Source organism: Heterodontus francisci, chromosome 4, assembly GCF_036365525.1.
Source record: "Heterodontus francisci isolate sHetFra1 chromosome 4, sHetFra1.hap1, whole genome shotgun sequence".
NCBI classification, from domain to species: domain Eukaryota; kingdom Metazoa; phylum Chordata; class Chondrichthyes; order Heterodontiformes; family Heterodontidae; genus Heterodontus; species Heterodontus francisci.
Window position 1 is genome coordinate 49,317,274 of NC_090374.1, and position 25,549 is coordinate 49,342,822.

The 25,549-nt window shown below is 42.7% G+C and overlaps 1 protein-coding gene across 1 annotated transcript; it reads right to left on the reverse strand.

Moving 5' to 3' along the window:
* Positions 1 to 2,563: 2,563 nt before the first annotated feature.
* crhbp (corticotropin releasing hormone binding protein) lies at positions 2,564 to 25,549 on the reverse strand. Its single transcript, XM_068029490.1, has 7 exons — positions 25,241 to 25,549; positions 24,343 to 24,433; positions 22,817 to 22,974; positions 18,484 to 18,694; positions 11,548 to 11,690; positions 8,582 to 8,699; positions 2,564 to 4,214 (listed from the first exon to the last, which is right to left on the reverse strand). The coding sequence occupies exons 1-7, from the start codon at positions 25,319 to 25,321 to the stop codon at positions 4,057 to 4,059; spliced, it is 960 nt and encodes a 319-aa protein (XP_067885591.1). The 5' UTR covers positions 25,322 to 25,549; the 3' UTR covers positions 2,564 to 4,056.

Consider the following 25,549-nt stretch of genomic DNA (forward strand, 5'->3'; position numbering starts at 1 on the left):
CAGAGCTTGCCAAGGTCACAATCAGGAGACCTCAACCATTTTCAGAATTGGGTCTCATTTGAATTTTACCTTATGAGTTCCGGTCACTCCAGTGGAAAGTGCCAGCTTTGGATGGTGGAAAATCTGCAACAAGCCTGCCGGCAGGCCAGGGAAAGCCAGGCAAGAACAGGTAGGCAGAAGGCTGGAAGATTTTTGTGGGGCCAGAGCATCATCAATGTTCCTTCTGGCCCCACAAAACCTTAGAACAACATATCTCTTCTGAGCGTCTTCCTGCTCAGGGATCCTTGTTTAAGCCACTCAACTCCTTGTACAACTGGGACTGGCATGCATGGCTCAGTCCATTTTTAACATTAGAACTGCAGTTATGGTCCTACAACTAATGTAGAACCCTTTTTTTTTATTCATTCATAGGATTTGAGCTTTGCCATCAAGGTCAGCATTTATTGCCCATCCCTAATTGCCCTGAAGAAGGTGGTGGGGAGTTGCCTTCTTGAACCTTTGCAGTCCTTGGAGTGTAGATACACCAACATTGCTGTTAGGAAGGGAGTTCCAGGATTTTGACCCAGTGACAGTGAAGGAATGGTGATATAGTTCCAAGTCAGGATGGTGTGTGGCTTGGAGGGAGCTTGCAGGTGGTGTTCCCATGCACTTGTTCTTCTAGCTGATAGAGTCACAGGTTTGGAAGGTGCTATCTAAGGAGCCTTGGTGAGTTGCTGCAGTGCATCTTGTAGATGGTATACACTGCTACCACTGTGCATTGGTGGTGCAGGGAGTGAGTATTTAAGGTGGTGGGTGAGGTGCCAATCAAGTGGGCTGCTTTGTCCTGGATAGTGTCGAGCTTCTAGAATGTTGGAGCTGTACCTATCCAGTCAAGCATTCCATCGCACTGCTGACCTATGCCTTGTAGATGGTGGACAGGCATTGGGGAGACAGGCGGTGAGTTACTCACTGCAGAATTCCTAGCCTCTGACCTGCTCTTGTAGCCACAGCATTTATGTGGTTGGTCCAGTTCAGTTTCTCGTCAACGGTAACCCCTCAGGATGTTGATAGTGGGGGATTCAGCGATGATAATGTCATTGAATGTCAAGGGGAAGATACAGTCACAGAGTCATAGTGTTATACAGCACAGAAACAGGCCCTTCAGCCCATCATGTCTGTGCCAGTGTTGTAACTGTACTGGAACAGTTTGGCTAGGGGCGTGGCTAGTTCTGTGCACAAGTCTTCAGTACCATTGCCGGAATGTTGTCAGGGCCCATAGCCTTTGCAGTATCCAGTGCTTTCAGCCATTTCTTGATATTACATGGAGTGAAGCAAATTGGCTGAAGACTGGCATCTGTGATGTTGAGGACCTCAGGAGGAAGTCGAGATGAATCATCCACTCGGCACTTCTGGCTGAAGATGGATGCAAATGCTTCAGCCTTTTCTTTTGCACTGATGTGTTGGGCTTCCCCATCGTTGAGGATGGGGATATTTGTGGAGCCTCATCCTCCTGTTAGTTGTTTAATTGTCCACCACCATTCACTACTGGATGTGGCAGGACTGCAGAGCTTAGATCTGATCCATTTGTTATGGGATCCCTTAGCCCTGTCTATAGTATGCTGCTTACGCTGTTTGGCATGCAAGTAGTCCTGTGTAGTAGCTTCACCAGGCTGACAACTCATTTTAGGTATGCCTGGTGCTGCTCTTGGCATACCCTCCTGCACTCGTCATTGAACCAGGGTTAGTTCCCCCGGTTTGATGGTAATGGTAGAGTGGGGGATATGCCAGGTTACAGATTGTGATTGAATACAATTCTGCTGCTGCTGATAGCCCACAGCACCTCATGGATGCCCAGTTTTGAGTTGCTAGATCTGTTCGAAATTGGTCCCATTTCACACAGTAGTCGTACCACACAACACAATGGTGGGTTTTGTTGCTGGATACTGGAACCTGTCTGAACACTTCAGACATTCCTGAAATAGCTACCGTGAGGACCCCAGGGTTTTCCACCACACCTCTGGTGCAGTCATATGAGATCAATGCTCCCAATTACCTTGCTGTGGATGCTTTTCACACCCGCAAGAGATGCACGTTCCAATTTCCCCTCAGGATGCCTAATACATATTCGGGTGATAAATACAGAAATTACACAGTGATATTATCATGTGGATATTCCTCTGTTCATCATTTCAGCAGGGGTGTTAGATTGTTTATTTTAAGAGTTAAGAATTTGTGCGATAATATCCGGTAGTATAATTTCGGAGCTAAATTGATCTCGTTATACCTTCAAGTGCAGAAGGGCAGCTCTCTTTCACTTGGTATGCATTTTCTATTTTTAATAAAGGTTTCCTATTGATCGAGGGATTATTGAGAGTGAATTGATCACCTTCTGGCTAATGACCCTTTAAAAATTGAGTGATGCAGAAGTCAATCCAGAAATCGTGCTAGATTGCAGCTCGAGATAATATAATGCAACCTGAACTGTTTTACTGAGTGCAATAACTTTCATGTGAATTGCATGGAATAAAGAGGTAGTCGTGACGAATGAGACTCATTGTCAATAAAACAATACGTTTGAAAAAAATTGACGGTCTATAGTACTTTATTTTGTCTTTGGGTTATAGATAATTAGACTTCAATATACAGATTCTCATGCCATTAAAAATTTATGAAAAAGGATTTAATTACGACTAAATGCTAAATAATATGACTATACTCAATAATGATATAATCTGTTAGAAATGCTGCATCAGCCAGTTAAACGGGAACACTCGTCTAAACTTTCCTTGCTCTCTTTTGGGGGATTTTACTTATTAAAATGCTGGGAGTTGGGGTTGGGTTCGGGGTTTGGTAATGTGCACATGTGGTGAAGTTTTAACAGGCTTGGCTTGCAGTCAGGCGGGTAGCATTCCAAAAGAGGCTAGGGGACCAGTTATGCCCGATCCTGGAGGGTGTCTGACCCCAGAGCAAGTCTGGTCCATGACCCTGGGGATATCTGAACCCAAAGGGATTCTGATCCCCAAACTCAGGGGGGAATGCAATCCCTGACCCGGTTAGGGGGAGGGTCTGATCAGTGACCCGGGGGGAGAGGGGGGTCCATCCACAGGGTGTTTGTATGGAGGGGTTGTGAGTCTGACGGTGGGGGAAGCTTAGGAGGCAGAGAGGCTGTATTCCTGAGGCTTCCAGCCTCATTAACATATTTAAAATGTTAACCGTCCTCCTGGGAGTGGGTTGGCTGCCCACCTCTTTCCTGCCTCAGTAAAACCCAAAAGTTGACTTCCGAACGCGCTCAGAAATTTTTCCTGTTTAAACCGCACTCCCCCCACAACCACCACCCCCCCCCCCCCCCCTATTCACGCAGGTTCTAATTCCACTCCCCCACGGGTCTTCCAAGTCAATAGAATAAATATAAATATGCTTCGCTTTTGAACTTTTCATATAAGTTTGATCCCTGAAAAAAAAATATGTTGCTATCTCATTATTATTGACCAATAGTGTCTTTGCCACAATTGAAGAGGGACTACTGATCCTTCCTCTGACGGATTTTAACACTGTCCAACTATATACTGAGTTTACACTTTGTCAGAACAAAACAAAATGACCACTCTTTCCAGCACATGGCAGAGAATAAAGATACTGCTATTAATTATCTTTATTTAAAGAATATTTGTTTGCCTCACAAAGTGTTTTATACAGTGCTGGTGATCCAGTGTAACAATCATTTCTAAACAATAAATATAAAGTAAGTATACTTTGCCATCACAATTGAATCAAATAAAGGCTATAGCAAGCAATGGAATATTTTTCTGTCGCCTATTGAACATTCTGGCAGTTGATCTGACTAGACATTTGCTGACTAATTGACTGGCAAAGCAGCGGGAACCCACCACAGAGTTCATTAATTAATCAGAAAGATAAAGCAGCAGCTATCTGGCAAAGTTCTAATAAATGAATTAACAAAGTAGTAACAGACGTCCACTATAGATCCCATAATGTATTTTTTGAGAAAATTACAGCTGTGCCACAGCTTTAATCCTTTAATTGAAGAGCAGGAGGAATCTGCACAGAGGTATTCACTCAATCAGCAGCGTAGCAGAAATCCTCAACCCCGTTTTCATTCTGTTTATCCAACTCGTGCTGCCCCAGCTGGCGGTACTCAAACGTCAGGCGATTTATATACTTGCCACTGGACACAATGCGCACCACACTGTTGTCACAGCCTATCTTCATTTGTGCTGCAATGAAAGATTTTTAAGTTTTAAAAAATTACTTCCAACTGGTACTAAAAAGAATCAAAGGCAACTGTAGTGGTTACCTGCAAGCCCAGAAGGATTTAACAGAACTGTACAGCAAACTAAACAATAATGTAAATTCCCACAATTTAAAGTTTAGCAAAGTTATACTATAGAATCATAGGGGGAGAAATTGGTTAAGACCCAAAACCAGGTTTGTGGACCACAATGCGATCGTTGCGATGCAGGCAGCACACAATCTTCATGCTGCCTCCTAATTATAATGGTAGCAGCATGCAGCCCAGCGTTAAATGTGTTGCTGAGTGGCTCCACATCTCAGCAGGGGGTGCAGCTTGGTGTAAGGCTATCACATTCTGGCTGCAGAAGGTGCTGCAAGTGCCTGGGGAGCGTGCTCCAAGGTTCTCTGATGCAGCACTGGAGGCCTTGGTACAAGAGGTGATCAGGAGGGGAGAGGTTCTCTACCAAAGGGGGCCACGTGACCCTTCAGACAGACACTGCGAAGGCAGTGGGAGAAGCTAGCCAAGGCCATCAGTGCAAGCGGTATAGCCCTGAGGACTTGGAAACAGTGCAGGAAGAAGTTTAATGACCTCACAGGAGTAGTCAAGGTCTGTGAATGCATCTTCAAATGCCATATCCTTACAAATGAACCAGCTGCCTCCCACATTGCTCCATTCATGACCACCTGCCACAGTTCACTCACCTACCAACATTCTCTTTCAAACATGACTCATACCCAACATTAATAACCTCACCCTCACACACTTAACACTGCTGCAAGCCACATCTCAGCTTTCACACACTGCCAGCTATTCAACTATGGCAGGCATACCCAAAAACATTGTACCACAGTCACTGACACAATTCCTCTTTCTTGCAGGACGAGGTGGCACATAACTGGCGGGGACAGGTGTGTCTGCATATCCTCACCCCCTTAGAGGAGGTCATCATTGGAATGCCCATGACTGAGGCCATGGTGAGCAGCGAGGCTGAAACCATAGTATGTTCCTAGCTAATCCAGCTTTTCACAGCTTCCTTCCCTCTCATTCCACAATGTTTTCTGATATACAAGCTGCAGATTGTCTAAGCATGGACCTTTTGCTTAACCAATACCCCTTTCCATCACTGCAACCCTACCTGTAGAACCCATTACACCACCTTTGTGACCTTCTCCTTTCAGGTACCCAAGAACTGCCACCTGGTCAAGCACTGGTGTGGAAGAAGGAAGTGCAAGAGGAGTAGACACTGATTATGAAGAAACACTGTCACTTGATTTCACACACATAACCACGAGCTCAGATGCTGGCACTGTGTGAACTTTAGGAGGGAGTGTGGAGCTGGGATCTGCAAATGGTGAATCACTGGTCACAAGTGGTCTGGAGTCACAAGAGGGCTGAGAGAAAGGGTAGAGAAGTTGCCAGCTCCCTACAAGGCAATGTCTCATGTGTGTTATTTATATGGACTTCCACAAGGCATTTGACAAAGAACCTTATAAGAAACTGTTAGCTAAAGTTAAAGTTCATAGAACTGAAGGTAAGTTATTGACACATGTCTGAACGGCAGGAGCCACAGAGTAGGGATAATTGCCATCATGAGTCTAGTGGTATCCCATTGGGGCCTCAGCTATTCACCATATTTATTAACAACTTAGAGGATGGAATAGAAAGCCACATATCCAAATTTGCTTCTGACACAAAGACAAGCAACAATGTAAGCAGTGTAGATAGAAGGATAAAATTACAAAGAGATATTGATAGATTAAGTGAATGAAATCCATTTGCCACAATTTTGCTCAATGTTAGCCCTTGTGAGGCCATCCACTTTGGACCTAAAATGGATTGTACAGGTTACTTTCTTAATGGTCAAAAATGATAAACAGTGGAAGTCCAAAAGACGCAACTGATACCTGAGATGAGGTGAGGTGTGGGGGGGTGGTTATCTTATGAAGAAAGGTTGAATGGGTTGGATCTGTATCCATTGAGTTTAGAAGAATGAGAGGTGATCTTATTGAAACATACGAGATCTTGAGGGGACTTGACAGGGTGGATGCTTGTTGCATTGGCAAGCCTGCCAGACAGCCTGCTGTGTTTGTCTAGGAGCATGGAAGATCTGGCACCGACTTAGTGCAGGGTTTTGTGCAGAGCTTGGAGCCCATTCTTTCCACATGGCAGTGATGGTCAACCTCATGATAGCACATGCAGACCCAACCATGATGTGGCATTTGATTGCCAATGTCTCAGCTTCCATTGCAGTACAACCAGTGGCCACCCAATGTCTGAGTGCTGCAGTGGAAGCTCAGACTGAGGATATGAAATCTCAGCTTGTTGCCCTGCAAGGGCAGCTTGGTGCTATGCTGCCTTCATGACTGCAGATACCAGAGCTCAAAGAGGCTTACAGGGTCTCACAGCAGTCCAGCAATTTGTCATCCAACAGATTACTAGAATTGCTGAAACTGGGGGAGTGCCAGTGGCTCCATGAATCATGAACCGGCCGTCCTCTCTCAGGAAGACAGCATTCATCATGCCACTCTGCCAGTGCCCTTGCTGTTGCCTGTCAGCCAGCCAGTGCAGGCTGCTGCTGCCCATGTCTACTTGGTCCAGAGCTGCTTGAGGACATCCTGCAAGGCCATCTGCAGTCTCCTCCACTGAGAGTCAGCAGCCTTCTGCAGCACTGTGTAAGAGCACCAGGCCAGACTAAAGCACCCACATGCCAGGCACTAAGGGAATACACAAGGGTGATTAGTTGTTTTTTGCATGGAATGTTGAATGGTTTGTTTGATAGAGTTGGTTTGGATGACAATTTTATGGTTGCTTTTATTTCAGCATTGTGGCCAAGGTGATGCTGTGATGGTCAGTAACAGAGGGATGGTAAGGTGGGAGAATGGGGATTTTGGGTTGTGTTCAGTGGAACTTTAAATGAATGAGATGATCATGGACAGACAGGTTGGAAGGAGGATGTAATAAAAACAGAAAGTGCTGGAAATGCTCAGCAGGTCTGGCAGCATCTGTGGAGAGAGAAACAGAGTTAACGTTTCACGTTGGTGATCTTGAAGTCTGATGAAAGATCATCGACCTGTAACGTTAATCCTTTCTCTATCCACAGATGCTGCCAGACCTGCTTAGTGTTTCTAGCATTTTCTGTTTTTATTTCAGATTTTCAGCATCTGCAGTATTTTGCTTTTGAAAAGAGGATGTGTTGGTTACCTCCCTACAAAGCCTATAGTTGATGACAACCTGCACCCTGAACCATGGGAAAGCCTGCTATTGTGGCAAAGCCATTGAAGAGAAGACAATGAACTCCCCTCTCCTAGCTAAAGAGCGTCAGTCCCCTCCAACCTCCGACACAAAGATATTCAGAGCCACAGTCACCTTCACAGCCACTGGCAGCACTGTTCTTGCCCTCCTCTGAGATTGCAGGTCTTTCTGCAAGAGATGATCGATTTCCGTGAGCACCTCCTTTGTAAAATGGAGTCAGCACACACGGTGCTTCTGGGTTAGCCTGAGATAACAGAAATGCTCCTGGGAGACCCTGGGTGGAAAGAACCTTGAGAGCCCTTTCGCCCACCCCACCCACCACATCCCCCCATCACCCCCCCCACCCCACCCCCACCTCTGTATGTAGCTTGTCCTCTTCTGTTTTGTCTCTGCATGCTACAGTCGAAAGGGGATGGTTACTACAGCACCCATGATTGGAAGCAAGTGGTCTGACCAGAACCCTTGAAGTCAGAGCCAAGGCCTTCTCCACATGCAGCACTACTCCCTGTCAACCTCACCTACTTTAAACAAATCTGCAAACCACCAAGCACTTCGACAAACTCAAACTCAAACAGAGCCAGCAGAAATTAACCAGAAACTAACCTGTCGATGAGGATTCTATTAAAACTATCAGACACTCATGTTTTATGTGGTGAAACAAAGTGAGTACTTATTCATTAGATCAGAAATCGCTCTCATATCCCAGATTCAATGGGCAGGCATAAACTGAAAGGAAGTAAAATTCTGATAGAAAAGATTACTTGGGATAAGACAAAACTGAATTTAAAAGGTTGACATCATAGAATCATAGAGCACAGAAGGAAACCTTTCAGCCCAAAGAGCTATCCAATATTCCCACTCTTCTGCGCTTTCATAATAGCCCTACAAATCCCAATAAACATCAAAAAGAGCAGCACAGAAGTAATTATTGCAGTTGTTAATGAGTAAATTAATAAGTAAAATATATAGACAGAAATATATACCTTTGCAAAAAATGTCCTTCCAGACACAGAAAAATCTATATTTTTTAAAGTCGAAGTGCACTGTTAATTCATCTGTGAATGGAATGGTTGGATTTACGGAATCAATTTTTCTCACCTGGTCCACTGAATGAATAGCAAATGTCAGCCACTGGGTACATTCTGCTGGGGTCCAGTCTATTCCCTCCCAAAAGTTGCACAAAATCAGTTGCTCCACCACAACTTTTAACAGGTATCTAATGGAGACAACACAACAAAACCCTTAAAGCTCTTTCATGTATGGTACTCCATAGAGGGCATATCACAAAACAGAACAAAATAATCTACCCAGGCCCACATTTCACAGAAGATAAAGACATTGGGCACATCAGTTTAGTTTAAATGAAAATGTAAATTCTAACCTAAAAGCTTTATATTGGTTAATGTTTACATGGATGAAATGAATTCATCCTGCATTTGTTCGCAAAACATCCAAAGTCAGTCTCCTCGGGTGAGGTCGACATGGAATTATGTAAATTGAACTTCACATTATAGTCCACAGGGTACAACTTGGAAACATGTTCCAGACGTCATATGTGTCAGGGGATGTGTGATATTTCTGCAGGAGGTTCATGTTCAATTTTCTGAACATTAGCAGGTAGGCTGCCATGGGAATAGAGATGATAGAATCTTCACATCTCTATCTGTATTGAAACAGCTGTCTTTGCTATTCCAGTTATACTACTCAGCTTGCATAAATAAGAAGCAGTTTTTGGCTTTGCATCAACACAAGCTGTGAAGTATAATTCAGATGTCAAGTTGCCTGAATTCAATTTATCAAAGTGTTGCGAGTCCACCTCCAGGGGGTTGTGTCACAATGCTTTGGCTTCTCACCAGCTACAGTATAATTCAAAGATGAAAGTTAAAATTGTTTTGTTAGCAGAGAGCCAGCCAGCGTTTGGATGCCAGTGAGCAGTGTTTTGTATCTGCATGCAAACTCACATGAGCAGAAATCTATTTTCACTGGCCAGAGAATAACACTGCATCTAATGACTCCTTGTCAATTTTCAGTAGCTACCTTCAATATGATGAAGAGCTGAATCTTAGTGTGTGTGACAGTGGAAGATTAACAATATAATATTTCTATCTAAGGGAATATGCAGTGTAGATTGCAATTAATATAACTGATTAGTGAAACTGGGCAGCAAGATACATTCAAATGGTAGGTTGGTTATACTTGTACAAAATTAATACATAGCAGATTTGTGACATAGGCTTATTTTAGTATATACTGTGAACAACTACTTTGTGAAGGGCAATATGATCCCCAATGTACTCATTTTTAAAAAATTCATTCATGGGATGTGGGCTTCGCTGGCCAGGCCAACATTTATTGCCCATCCTTAATTGCCCTTGAGAAGGTGGTGGTGAGCTGCCTTCTTGAACCGCTGCAGTCCATTTGGGGTAGGTATATCCACAGTGCTGTTAGGAAGGGAGTTCCAGGATTTTGACCCAGCGACAGTGAAGGAACGGCGATATAGTTCCAAGTCAGGATGGAGTGCGACTTGGAGGGGAACTTGCAGGTGGTGGTGTTCCCATGCATTTGCTGCCCTTGTCCTTCTAGTTGGTAGAGGTCGTGGGTTTGGAATGTGCTGTCTAAGGATGCTGTCTCATACAAGGGAATTTGCTAAATCTTCTCCAATTTGCTTTTTTTTTTGCGTAGGTGTGAATATTTTGCTCATCATGCTGAGAAATAGAACATTTTCCACTTTTTGCATTAAGTATTAGCAACAAGTACTCTAGGTCAAGTATAGTCAGGTCTAAGCAGATTATAGCTATTTCTACTCTACTATTTCTATTCTACCCCAACATAATGCCTTAACCCTGCAGCAGGAATGTCACATTTTAATTTCCATTCCAACAAAAAAACTTGTATTTATATAGCACCTTTAACATAATAAAAGTCCCTAGGTGCTTCATAGGAGTTTTATAAAGCAAAATTTACCTTTCAATTTGACGGTGGTCCTGACGGCAGCCTATTAAATTGGCTGCCACCAGTAAAATGCTGCATGGGGTCGGGTCCCACTTTGGGTCCTGGCAGCAGGACTTCACAACTTGAGAAAATTGAGCCCAGGAATGCTCAAGAGGCCAGAATTATAGAGGAGTGCAGATTTCATGGAGGGTTGTGGGGCTAGAGGAGATTACAGAGATAGGGAGGGATGAGGCCTTGAAGGGATTTGTAACGAAGGATGAGAATTTTAAAACCAAGGTGTTACTTAACCAAGAACTAATGTAGGTCAGTGAGCACAGGGATCAACGGTGAATGAGACTTGGTGTGTGTTGGGCATGGCAGCAGAGTTTTGGATGACCTCAAATTTACTGAGGATAGAATGTGGGAGGCTGCATATGAGCGCATTGCAATCGTCAAGTCTAGAAGTAACAAAGGTATGGATTAAGGTGTCAGCAGCAGATGAACTGTGGCGGGGCAGTGTCGGGTGATGTTACAGAGGTGGAAATAGGCAAGATGGTGTGGATATGTGGTTGGAAGCTTGTCTCAGTGTCAGCTATGACACCAAGGTTGTGACCAATCTGGTTTAACCTCAGACAGTTGTCAGGGAAAGGGATGGAGTTGGCGGAAAGGGAATAGAGTTTGTCGCGGGAACAGAAGACAATGGCAATATCAATCATTTTTGTGATTTCTGGAGTGACACTGGAAACTTAATAGCAATTAGTGTCAAACTAGGGATGATTCTGTGGTTTGGACCCATGCATTGCCATGCCCAGGATTGAGATAGCCTAAACTTACAATTCCTGACTGGCATTCCATTAATCTGATCTGGAGAAAGCAGTTTTATAACCTCTTGCTCTCAGTTGCTAGGAAGTTTGTGAACAGCTTTAACGTGTTTCATGTATTTGCTCCTGTCCCTAAAATATCCAAACTTCTGCAGCATCCTGATCTGGAAGACTTTAGATTTTGCAGGATCCAGCAGCATGCTTTTTAAATTATAAATCTTAAAAATAAATTATGTACATGCTAAATTATTATGTGATAATAAATTACATGGCATTACAACCCAACCTTAATGCTTTGTGAATCATAATTACCTGCAGGTCATTGAAGTGTCCCAGGGTCAGCTCAGAGATCATGATTTCTGCTGGGTAAATGATGGAAAAGCTGCAGTTTCTCTTCTGATGAGGAATGACCATTGTGAATCTTCCATCAGCGGTCTGGGAAATCACGTTGCAAGCTTTGTGGAAGACCGAACAATATTTGAGAGCAAGAATAGCAACAAAAGTACAAACTCTTCAGCTCTTAAAGGTCTGCAATGGAGTTATGCCTTATATGCCAAAGTTTTTTCCCCGTATTATTTTATTTGCTAGAGCATTCTATTTACATTCACTTTTATTATAATTTGACTCATTTTCACCAATCTGTTTTCTAAACATGGTGAAACAGAGTTCTCAACCTGCCTCCACTGATCTGGTGAGTAGGAGTGCGAAATGAATCATGGATGTGTTTGGCATGTCCCTCCCATTTCCCATCTGGAGACACCTGTGGCATGTACTATGCCAATCCATTTTTGGATGAGCCCATGTAACAGATATGCAAATGGTGGAAAACTACACTGGTGTATTTTTTGTCATCTGTGGCGTAGCAATGCTGGGTGCCAAGGATTCCTGTTCACCCACAAGAACAGCTGGTCCAATCAGCAGCTCAGCAACCTCAGCAGCACCACAGCTAGTGGTGGCCAATATTGGGACTGCACCTGCAGAATGGGGGCACATTGATGACCGTGCGCTCTTGAAGACAGGTAAGCGGTGTCTGGGGGCTCCAGGGCCAGGCAGGCAGGCCTCGGCAGTCGGAAGGGGTTGCTGAGGGAAGGTAGCACTGTTGCTGCCAGGGAGCCCCTCTGTGGGCCTAGGTGTGCACAAAAATGAGGGCCCCCTCCCAACTGGAGCCTGCTGGGAGTCTGCCAGGTTGCAACAGACAGTCTTTTCACACAGCCTGGGTCTCCCTGCCACTGGCAAAATGCTTAACACTTAAATGGCTCAATTGGGCTCCAGGCAGGCAACACCTATGCCAGCTTTCTCACCGCTGGCAAAATGGCATGGTGGTGGGATGACATCGGGCACCTCCCCCGACACCTTCCTGTGGCATTTTGCCAGCCTTCCCAACTCCCTGCCTATCATCAAGGGGCTGGTAAGATTTCAGCCAAAGACTTTGCATTTTAAAAATCCTAAATGCCTGTAAAATCAATTGGTTGCTTAGAGTAGAAGGAAGATTCCAAAATTTAGAAGAAGAAATTCTGGATTTTACTATCAGCTTGGAGGCCTACAAAGTGAAATTCTGTTCCCAGTGCAGGCAAACTCCCTAGTACAGCTTGGGCAGCCGACCAAAAGCAAGTTAATGGCCTGGATAATTGGCCTGAATCAGGAACACATCAATTTTGCGAATAAATGAGGTATCCCATTTCCACGAGGGAGTAAAATGTGGGCCAAGGTATTCTAAAGACTTGAAGTTCATTGCTCCTATTTACTGTTCAACTAAAGTCAGTTGAATGAAGCATAAATGTAACTTTCAAACAAATATGGGTATACTGTGTGCCCTTTTTAGGGTAATGTCCCATCACAATTGATATATGGAGGTACAAATTGAATATCATTGTAAACATTCCTCGGGGATGAATTTTGGGTCATGGATCTCCTGCACACAATCTTCTCTGAAATTGTGCTGGTACCTGAAGTACTGGGAGTTTAATTTCTCCCAGATGGTACCTCTTAGTACACATCTAACACTGGATTACTCCCCATTCTCACATATTAACTTTTTAAACTATGCATAAAACAAATTACTTCAAACAATTCTGGTTGTATTTAATAAACACACAAAAATGGGTGCACACACAGTTAATGTAGTTTACAAAGTTGAAAGGATAAATGATTTTATTCCAATTTTTATGCTCTGTATATTATATCTGTTAGAATGGTGTTAGAATAAGCCTACAAATGTTTTCTCTGGAAAAGATGTTCCGTGTGTTGTATTACTTTACCTGGGGAAGCAATATACAATTCTCATAATGCATTTGCTCACCTTGAGCCATAAACTGATTAATGGCTGTATAATGTTTAAAAGACTTCATACATTAAGCCATACTGAGCGATTGTTGTGCTTAAGTGGCCCCTTAAGTGCTGGGAAGCCCTGCCAACCACCAGCCTGCCTGAGGGAAAATGGCCTGGAGGTGGGATTGTGCCCACAAACCAGCATGACACCAGTGGTGCGAATTTTCATGCCCGCCCATCTCTATGCTCGCCCCCATCAGGAAGGGGGGGGGGGGGGGTATCCTGCTCATTGTTGCAGAGGGAGCAGGTGGCCAAAGCAAGAGGCCCGAATAGCAATAGAAATTGGTCCTAAGGCCTCATCTGAAAAAATGGGGTGAGCTGCCGCTAGTCATCCTTCCACGGGCAGGTCGCCGAACAGGAGACATCAATTTTGGTCCACCTCCCTCACTGGCACCAACCTTCAGGTTGGTCGTGAGTTGGGGGGGTTGGGATATTCTAAATGCTTAAATCAATTAGGCAGTGGGACCAATGCCAACTCAGGTTATCCCCTTACTAAAGTGATGTGCTTTGCGTCTGTTTTATGCTAGAAAGGCAGGCACAATGCATACCAATTTCGATGCCATACTCTCTAGCTTGGCTAGGTATGCAGTTTGCATTGACTTTATTTTACAATAATAAACAAAATGAAAATTTTTGGTAAAATGTAAACATTGTACAATTTTCACAGCTCAGTTTAACATCTCCTGGGTCTCTTTAAGCGAAAGATAATTTAACAGCTCCACTGTAAAATATTACATCGGATGTTTGTAGATGATCAGACTAATGACACACTGGTAAATTATTTTTTTGAAATATAATATGTGTATAATATTCATGTTTATTACCATAACCTAATGGGTTCAGAATGATCAAACACTGCATCTGGGGGCATTTTTAAAGCTCCCAATAGCTGTCTGTGCTACTGATGTTAGTCTAATAATGCTATTCAACTGATTTATGGTATATGACTAAAATCTAGCTGCCACAATTTTTCATAGGGATGTGCTATGTTTATTCAATGGAACAAAGATGTCCCAATCCTTCCTCATTTTTAAATGTTTGTCTTATTCATGCTTGAAATGTTCCCAAAAGGCAATTACAGATTTTTTTTTAAAAGATTTCAATTGTTCTCATGTTACAATGCATTTTCGTACATTATATTGTTCCCCTTGCATTGCATGTTTTGTGATCATGAGTGAGTCTTCTTGTGTGGTTTATGGGCAATCTTGGGTTCAATGCTGGGGAGCAATGACAGTGTTAAGATGTGCTTCTGCATATTCCTGCAGTGTCACTCTCAGGTAAGCATTTGTTGTGCGACTTAAGACTTATCAGCATGAGTGAGATATGGACCTTTTCCATTGTGTTCAAGTTTTAAAATCTCCTGTTAGCTAGTAATTGACCAGCCCCCACCCCTCTCCACAACCACACCTCCCGCCCATCACACCGATTTTCTTATTTTGGTAAGTGATTTAATTTATTTGACTTTCAAACATTTTTCCCCTTGGATATCCTTCATTTATTAGATGATTGGGTTGCATAGATGATCTACATTCTACTTTATTCTTTCACTTTAACAATATAAAAGGATAGCATCATGCCTGAGGGTAAAATGTCTCCCTGACTGTATCCCCATGCCACCCCACTCTTCATGTTTCCATTGAACAGACAATCAACAGATCAAATCAAAGTTCTGCAGTCCTGCCACATGCTCTCATGAATGGTGGTGGACAATTAAACATCTAATAGGAGGAGGAGATTCTACGAACACGACAAAGCCCAGCACGTGAGTGCAAAAGACAAGGTTGAAGTCTTTGCACCACCTCCAGCCAGAAATGCCAAGTGGATGATCCATCTTAGCCTCCTCCTGAAGTCCCCACCATCACAGAAGCCAGCCTTTAGCCAATTCGATTCATTTCACTCCACATGACAAAAGAAACAGTTGAGCATGCTGAATACAGCAAAGGCAATGGTCCCAGACAACAATAAAAGCAAAATACTGCGGATGCTGGAAATCTGAAACAAAAACAAGAAATGCTGGATTCACTCAGCAGGTCTGGCAGCATCTGTGGAAAGAGAAGCAGAGTTAACGTTTCGGGTCAGTGACCCTTCTTCGGAACTGACAAATATTAGAAAAGTCACAGATTATTACTGTGACTTTTCTAATATTTGTCAGTTCCGAAGAAGGGTCACTGACCCGAAACGTTAACTCTGCTTCTCTTTCCACAGATGCTGCCAGACCTGCTGAGTGAATCCAGCATTTCTTGTTTTTGTCCCAGACAACATGCTGGCTGTAGTGCTGAAGGCCTGTGCTCCAGAACTAGCTGCTCCCCTAGACAAACTACAGAACTGGCATTTACCCAGCAATGTGGAAAATTGCCCAGCTACGTCCTGTTAAAAGGACAAATCCAATCTGGAAAATTACTGTCTACTCAATCATCAGCAAAGTGATGGAAGGTATCATTGACTGTGCTATTAAGCTTCACTTACTCACCTATAACCTGCTCACCGACGCTCAGTTTGGGTTCCACCAGGACCACTCGGCTCCAGATCTCATTACAGCCTTGGTCCAAACGTGGGCAAAAGAGCTGTGTTCCAGAGGTGAGGTGAGAGGCTGCATTTGACTGAGTGTGCCACAGACTACAACTTATTTTGGTAAGTGATTTATTTTAATTTGTTTGACTTTCAAACATTTTTCCCCCTTGGAGATCCTTTATTTATCAGATGATTGGGTTGCATAGATGATCTACATTCTACTTTATTCTTTCACTTTGACAATATAAAAGGATAGCATCCTGCCTGAGGGTAATATGTCTCCCCAACTGTATCCCCATGCCACCCCACCACTTGGCATTTCTGGCTGGAGGTGGTGCAAAGATGTCAACCTTGTCTTTTGCACTCATGTGCTGGGCTTTGTCGTGTTCATGGAACCTCCTCCTCCCATTGGATGTTTGATTGTCCACCACCATTCATGAGAGCATGTGGCAGGACTACAGAACTTTGATCTGATCTGTTGATTGTCTGTTCAATGCTTTTACTGTTTAAGTAACCACACACATTTTCTCATTCCTAGCTCAAGTCTCAATTCTCCCTCTCCATCTTTTTGATTACTAGAGAGAGGAAGGTGCATGAATAAATGGATTACTGCACCATCCATCTTATGCTTCTTTTATTCTCAACCTGTTTCTCAGCATCCGCTTTTCTCTAATCATTCTACTTCTGTGTTTATTCGCTCCTCTTGTTATATTTTGGCAGCACCTCCCTAACCTGCAATCACCACCACCTAGAAAGACAAAGGCAGCAGATGCACAGGAACACCATCACCTCTTATGTTCCTCTCCAAATCACACACCATCATGACTTGGACATAGATAACCATTCCTTCATCGCTGCTTGGTCAAAACCTTGGAAATCACTACCTAACAGCATAGCGATTGCAGCAGATTAAGAAGGGCCACCATCAGCACCCAATGGCTGCAAGACGAACTGCAGCAACTCACCAAGGCTTCTTTAACAGCACCTCTCAAAACTGTGACTCTACCACCTAGAAGGACAAGGATAGCAGGAGCATGGGAATACTATCACTTGCAAGTTCCCCTCCAAGTCATGCACCATCTTGACTTGGAAAAATTTCCATTCCTTCATCGTTGCTGTGCTCTCTTCCCAACAGTGCTGGGAGTAACTATACTGCATGGCCTGCAGCGGTTCAAGGTGGCAGCTCAAAGGAAATTAGAGATGGGCAAAAACTGCTGGCCTTGCTAATGAAGTCCACAACCCATGAATAAAAAAGTGCTGATAATTTCACAGCACCATTAAAAAATTCATTTTCAAGATGTGGGATTGTTGGTAAGTTCAGTATTTATTGTCCAAACTGTAGTTGCCCTTGAGATGGTGGTGGCCTTCTTGAATCAGTACCATCATGCGGTGAATGAGCACAATGCTATGATAGGGAATTCCATAATTTTTGCGCAGTGATGAAGGAATGGCAATATACGTCCAAGTCAAGATGGTGCGTGACTTTGAAGGGAGCATGGAGGTGATGGTGTTCCATGCACCTGCTGCCCTTGTCTTTCCAGGTGGTGGAGATCGAGGGCTAAGACTAAAGAAGCCTGGTAAGTTGCTGCAGTGCATCCCGTAGATAGAACGCACTGCAGCTATGGTATGCTGATGGTGGGGTGAATGAATGTTTAGACATATCGGCTGATAGTTGTGAAGCATAATTCAGATCTAACATGGGATTTAAGTTTTGTACATTCTTAAAAATGCAGACATGGTGGGTGGAAATTTCAACTTCAGGAGGGGTGTAAAACGGGTATAAAATATTTGACTTCAATAGAAAGGAAAATTAGGTGGTTGTATAACGGGCAAATGATCCAAATATCTCCCATTTTACACCCCTACCAAGTTAAACATTCCAGAAACTCTGTTCTTGATGCTTGAAAGACATATCAAATTTCAATCACAAGTCTGTGCTGAGTTAGTTGGCCTCAGCTTGAACAGCAGTGAGATGATACAACTGGCCTCAGCATCATATGCTATGAAGGGGGAAATAATAAAAGGCAAATCAACCAGGGTTCCCACTTATTTGTTATCCAGTGAGCCATCTTGGATAATACTTGCATGTGGATGTCAGGGGAGGCTGTGGTGATGGCCCTCCCCCCGACCCAGGTTTCCCCTCTCCCCCCACCTCACACACACAGTTAAATAGCACTCACCATCTAAGACCACATGATAAGTGGTCCCTTAAGTGAGTGAGAGCTGCCATTGGTAAGGGAACTGTAACCCAGCATGAATTACTGCCTTCAGGAGACAGTGAGAAATTTGGAATACAATGTTGAGAAAGCAAAGAATTAACTCCTAAAAGACATCATGATAGTTTATCGTTTCTAAACAGTACATATCACGCAAAAACATTCCTTAAAATAAATACTTCTTTATACTTACGGAAAGGATTGATTAATTTCTTTACTGTTAAGGAAAATCCATTTCCAGGCATGTGAATTCTGAAGAACAGCATTGCCACATTTTGAGAGGACCTAATTATTGTCCTGATGTTGTTGCCATCACAGAAATCAATGTAACGCTCTGAGATGGGGAGTGGGTGGTCCATTACGCTTGGGAACTTCTCCCCCTTCAATATCCAGCCATCAAAGACCTGTCAATCAATACAACATGATTTAAGAGAATAGAAGGAATAAAAATCAGAAAATGCTGGAAATCTTCAGCAGGTGAAGCAGGATTTGTGGAGAGAGAATGTTTCAGGTCAATGACCTTCTATCAGTTCTTGACTCTGTTTCTCTCTCCACAGACGCTGCCCGAGGACATCGCAAAGCACTTTGCAGCCAAGGAACTGTGTTGAAGTTAGTCACTGTTGTAATGCAAGGAAATTGAGAAGAATATTGAACAAAAGCCAGAAATAGGAAGAAAAAAAAATCACAAATGCAGGATATCTGAAATAAAACAGAAATGTGGGAAACACAACCAGTCAAGTCAGCATCTGCAAGTGAAAGATGGGATAATGTTAATTCATCTTTTTCTACAAGACGTTGACCAACATACTGTTTATTTCCAGAATTTTCTGTTTTCTCCAATACAGCCATAACTGGCAATGCTCATGAAATTTCTATTGTACATAAACAAAATGGGGCTGGTTTGATAACTTTAATGCCACATGCCCTGTGAGACATGAAGACTTATCTATCCATTTGGACTATTTTTATTGCTCCAGTACAAGTCTGTCACTGTTAGACTACAGGTTTCATTGTTTTTATTGCTTTTCAGATAACCACACTGTCACGAATATGTGCTATGCTGAATGATGATTTTTTAAATCACCGGATGGAAACTTGAATTAAATTTTTAAAAAGGAAAAAAAGGAACAGATAAAAGGTGAGTGCTAGCAACTAAAATGGCACCGTAATTTGCATCACTATATCCTATATTCCAATACATCGAGGTGGAAATGAATTGTCTGGCCAGTCCCTTCCAGAACAATAACTTGGGAGAATTTGAGTGAATTACCTGTCCTGTTCCCATTAAAAAGACATTAAGACAATCACATCAGACATTAAACTGGTGGAGACGAACCACTCCAACCTAATCACTTGAACAATGGGACCCTGGTTGAGAGAAGGGAATTCCTACACATGAATTGATTAATTTGCAAGAGAGAATACACAATGATAGCCAGCAGGTTGCATCACTGGGTGACAGTCATGTGACAGACCCTCCATCTGTGTGTTGAAGCTGTTTTTACCTCTGTAGCAACCGAGACAATCAACTGGACACTGACCAGGGAAGACCCAAGTGGGTTCCCTCCTCTCTCTCTAGTCCACCTTACAAGCTTCAAACCCTGCCTGCTAGCTGTAACCACCCAGGCCTATTGCGGCCGCAGACTGAGACCCTGTGAAGGAAATCATCTGCCTTGCTGTTCTCCAGGAGAACCACTGAACCAGCTTGCCACATCTGCAAGCCAGAAGCCTCAGGACCGCCGAGTTCAGCCAGAAGCTAGCTGCGTCGACAAACTCCATAGACTGTATACACCATTTTATTGCTCCAGACTCTAATCCTACCCACTCTATAACCTATTTGTGTGTGTGTGAACCTTGAGTGTGTGTGCGTGTGGAAGTTGGAGTGTAGTTTATTATTTTACTTAGATCAATTTAAGTTAAACTCAAGAAAACCTGTCAAATTTGTTCTTCTATGAAGATAGCACGTAAATAGTTAAACATTCACTGAATTGGCAAGTACATTCACTTTAAAAAAGAAATAAACCCTGATGCAGTCATACAAGGGGAGGGTCAAAAGGGAAGGCCTTCAACCCCTTCCTCACCTGATTGTAACACACACACATTTTCCCATTTCAAGCCCAAGTCTCATTTCTTCTCCATCTTTTTTGCTTATTAAAGAGAGGAAGTTGCTTGAATGAATGGACTATTGCACCATCCATCTTATCCTGCTTTTTCTTTCAATCTGTCTCTCAACATCTGTTTTTCTTTAATCATTCTACTTCCACTTTTATGCCCTCCTCTTGTTACATTTCAGCAGCACCCTCAAACCTGCAATCTCCACTACCTAGAAGGGCAAGGGTAGCAGACGAATGGGAACACCATCATCTCCAAGTTCTCCTCCAAGTTATACACCATCTTGGCTTGGAACTATAATCGCTGCTCCTTCATAGTCACTGAGTCAAAAACCTAGGAAATCCTTCCCTAACAGCATCGTGGGAGCACATTGTGTTCACCACATGGCCTGCAGTTGTTCAAGAAGACTCACCACCACCTTCTCAAGGGCATCAAAGGATGGACAATAAATGCAGACCATGCAAGCAATACCCACATCCCAAAAAACTGCAACTTTTCCATCATACTAACTTATTTCAATCATGCTGACTTTCTTCCTAACCTGTCTTTAGGTCTTTCACTATCTCAAACTCTGCAAATCTCTCTAACTACCAGGGCTGACGCCGGCCAACTTTCTTTCTTTACTCCCAAACATCTGTTTCTGATTCCATCTATTGCCAACTTCTTTGCAGAGCTGTCAGTATGAAATGGAGCCTGGCTGCATTACACAGCTGCCTCATCCAGCTTTTTCTGTGCCCCTCTCCTTCTGTAAACAATGGAATAAATTATACTTTCTTTAAACACAAAGAACCTTGGAAGGAGAAAGAAGAGTTACACAATGTTTGGTTTAAGTAGAACAAATAATGAAGAGCTAAAGTTAACTGAGAAATAAACCAGCCTGCAGATCTTGGATCTTGGAGCATATCAGAAATTGATGAGCTGAGGCTGGATGTCACTCAGTGGGTTATTTCCCAGTGCTAGAGGAAAATATAGACTATGTCAGGAAGTACTGATTAGGTTTTAAGAGCCTGTGGATTGTAAGAAGAAAGAACAACTGAGGGAGATGAAGAGTTCCATATGGTTTTCTCCTGGGACAGAATGGGAGTACTTTTAACCTAACTTGCTGGGTGGAAAATGGGCAGGTTTGAGTCAGATGGCCATTTTACACCCTGCCTAATTAATCTCTTTAATGGAGTGAAACAATCGAATGGGGTGTAAAATGGCCATCTGACTTGAACCTGCCCATTTTACATCCAGCATGTTAGTTTAAAATTGCCGCCAATGAGTTAAGAGACAGTAGTAATCAAGAAGGGAAAGTTCTGAGTTAATATTATTGATAAAGTACCTAGAAAGGCTTCATTAGAGAGAGAGAAAAAGAGTGGACACTAGAGGTGAGAGTGCAGTTGTCCATTGGCGCAATGGTTGGCACTGCAGCCTCCCAGCTCCAGCGACCCGGGTTCGGTTCTGGGTACTGCCTGTGCGGAGTTTGCAAGTTCTCCCTGTGACCGTGTGGGTTTCCGCCGGGTGCCCCGGTTTCCTCCCACAGCCAAAGACTTGCAGGTTGATAGGTAAATTGTCCCTAGTGTAGGTAGGTGGTAGGAGAATTGTGGGGATGTGGTAGGGAATATGGAATTAATGTAGGATTAGTATAAATGGGTGGTTGTTGGTTGGCATAGACACGGTGGGCCGAAGGGCCTGTTTCAGTGCTGTATCTCTCTAATCTAATACATTAATTATTACAAGAGCTTTCCCCAGAGGGCATTATTCTGATCTTGGATGGAGATGAGTTTTAAAAGCAAATTAAAAATTGTGGAGGGGAAAATAAATTATGACATGAAAGAGGAAACTAATCATCTTGGAGACAATTTTAGCACTGGAGGAATTGTGAGGATTCCATTGAATCAAGGGCGGCACAGTGGTGCAGTGGTTAGCACCGTAGCCTCACAGCTCCAGCGACCCGGGTTCAATTCTAGGTACTGCCTGTGTGGAGTTTGCAAGTTCTCCCTGTATCTGCGTGGGTTTCCTCCGGGTGCTCCGGTTTCCTCCCACATGCCAAAGACTTGCTGGTTGATAGGTTAATTGGCCATTATAAATTGCCCCTAGTATAGGTAGGTGGTAGGGAAATATAGGGACAGGTGGGGATGTGGTAGGAATATGGAATTCGTGTAGGATTAGGTGGTTGATGGTCGGCACAGACTCGGTGGGCCGAAGGGCCTGTTTCAGTGCTGTATTTTAAAAATGAAAAAAAAAACGAAATAGTAAGGACAACAATATCAACAGATGAAAAAGTAACAAAGAATGGAACCATCAAGCATAAGAGATAATAGTACTAATCAAACTAGGCTTTTAGACAAAAATTAAGTAAAAAATATTTGAAACAGCAGTGTTTTTAAAAGTTTGATTTTTTTTTAAATAGCAAGCTTGTTCATGCTTACCTTGAGGAAATCTCCACCTTGACAGTCTATGTTGACATAATTGTATTCAAAGGAGATAATCTCATCTGGACTGCCAATGAAGAAAGTAGCACAATGGAGCTGTGGTCGATCTGCACTGAATGTGAACCGTCCATCTACACTCAACATGTCAATGCATTCTGTAGCCAGAAGGATTGCATTAAGATAACCATAAGTGATTTAATATCCCAAGTGGAAGGCTACAATTACATTTACTAAAATCCACATGTGGAGCTTCCAAATTAAAAGCCTTCTCAAAGGGAAAAAATACATCACTTATTTTAACAATCTGCAGATTATATCAATTTTAATAAAGATTTCAAATTGGTGAATAGCCTGTCTTTTCACCATTTAGATGACATGGTTTTAATTCTTTTAAATTACTGTGATTGAGATCCACAGCAGAGCTGTGTTTTTCAAAGATATCCGCTATTAAAGAGTAGTCTTCACCATCAACGCTCCTTTTCAACAAATCAAACTCGTATGCAGTTTAGACAATGATGGTGTAATCGGAAAACAGGACTGGAGCAGTAACCGAGCCCCTCAATTGTAAGGGAGTCAAATTAACAGAAGCAGTTAAAATGGTTACATATGGTATGGTGAGCTGTTGGTATTAATTCAGTAACTCCTCCAAACCAACTCTCGAACATGCATATTATTTAAAAACAAAAATTAAAGAATCTTGGGAATGGTTATACAGGTGTTACTGATGCCGAAGCTTACTTTTAAATACTAATGGATGCAATTATTGTCTCTCACCACCTCCCCCACCCCACCCTCAGTCCCACTCGGCCAGGAATCTCATTTAGGAATCTTCACTCCAAACGAACCTGGGCCAACATGGTGCTGGTACAGTTTCAGCTGTTGGCAGAGTGTGAGGTTCACCCTGCACGCTTCCCTTTCACCTGTGGCCACTCTGGCCCCCATCTCAGGCACATTTTTTTCTAAACTAGAATTCACAGACTATTCCCATCTTTTGTTTTTCAGATTACCAGCGTCTGCGGTATTTTGCTTTTGGTTTCTAGCTCAGAAAGGCCCGGCGACATGCAAACCCCGTTGATTCAAATTTGGCCAACACACGGACCACATAGACACGGTGGTCGGATTTTAGACTGTGATTTAGAATTGAAAACAAGCGAAGATAAAGATGGGCTAATGTTCATAACTCGTTTAGGACACCAGTTTGAATGGAAAAAACCTGACCAATTGTACTGAGTCATTCAGTGGGCAAGATTATAATTTATGACAAGGCGCGGGTTAAAAAGATGAACAAATTTGGTATTTAGTTTCATATGGCAAACAGCCTGAAACCAAGCACGTCGCAGCAATCCATGCCCAACACTCCTAGTGTTGATTGGCGGACTGCAATTCCAGAATCTCTGCTTGTTTCTTTAACTTGTGTAATGGACTGAGCCTGAACGGTTCAGGGCACATGAATCCTCCCAGCAGCACAGCCTGTAATCGTAAACAACGAAGACCCTCTGACTCACCCAACCCATAATACTCACTCAGATTTCGACTGTACATGTACTCTTGAGAAAGTTCTCGCTTCAGCTCCGAGTTTAGAAGCCCTAGCGTGTCCTCGATTATTTCATTTTTCTTTAAAAAGTTGGAATTAATATGTTAAACATAAACACATCTGTGAAATCTAAAAAGAAAACATATTATAGAGCCATGTCACGCTGCCCTGAAAATGAAACGTGTGCGGAAAGCAAGTTTTAGCAAACTTTCGTCGAAATATATTAAAGTGGATTTCTTTCTTTAAAAAAAAGTTGAGATGAATCAGATTTAGTGCTGAACACAAGTAGATTCGATACTAGCCCTTTCCCCTATAATTTCTATCAATTAAATGTGAACAAAACTTACACCTTATCTTTCAGAACCAGTTCAGCACATCTAACCAGCTTTCTCGATTGTGCAGTACCTGTATCAGGATTTTTCTCAACTCCTTTTATAGATCACTTCTGCACACTGCTAGTCTGAGTTGATAGACATTCCCCCAATGTAAATTCAACACGAGGGTTTAAAAAACTTTATATAAAAAAGTAAATATAGCGCCTTCTGTAAAGATTCTCATTAGCTAGTGAGAAAGCTTTAATGGTCCGCACATCATACCGTCCATGAAATGGCAAAACACAAGATAACGTTGGCGCAGATATTAGAAGGAATATACGACTGAGAATGGATTAGCTAAATTAACACGCACATGAGCTAGTTATCAATTGAAAGTAAAAAGAAGATTTATTTCAGTACAGAATGAGAACGAAAGATGGATATTGATATTGTAACAAGTTAAAAAAAATCACAGAAATAAAGACTAAAAGAGACAGACGAGTGTTTGGATGAATACATGGATAGACAGAGGAATCCCTGTCTGCCAGACACTGACTGATGGTACTGTCCCACCTCAATGTATCTGGCTTTTCCCTGGAGAATCACTATCCACAGCAGCACGATGTGCAGCGGAACCTTGAAGCCAGAAGACATCTTTCTTTCTGTCTCAGCGTGTTAGCAGCTTGCAGTCACTGACGAGTATTGGTGAACATGATTGAAATTCGCCTTTTATACTGCGTTGAAAGCTGTCTGTAATTTATGTTGTGGGTAGTAGTCGTTGATAGCAATCGAGTTACTAGGCTACTCTCTCTTTTACCTAAGTTACGTGAATGTGACGGTGGCGGAACACGGATTCTCATTATCACATAGAATGAAAAAATC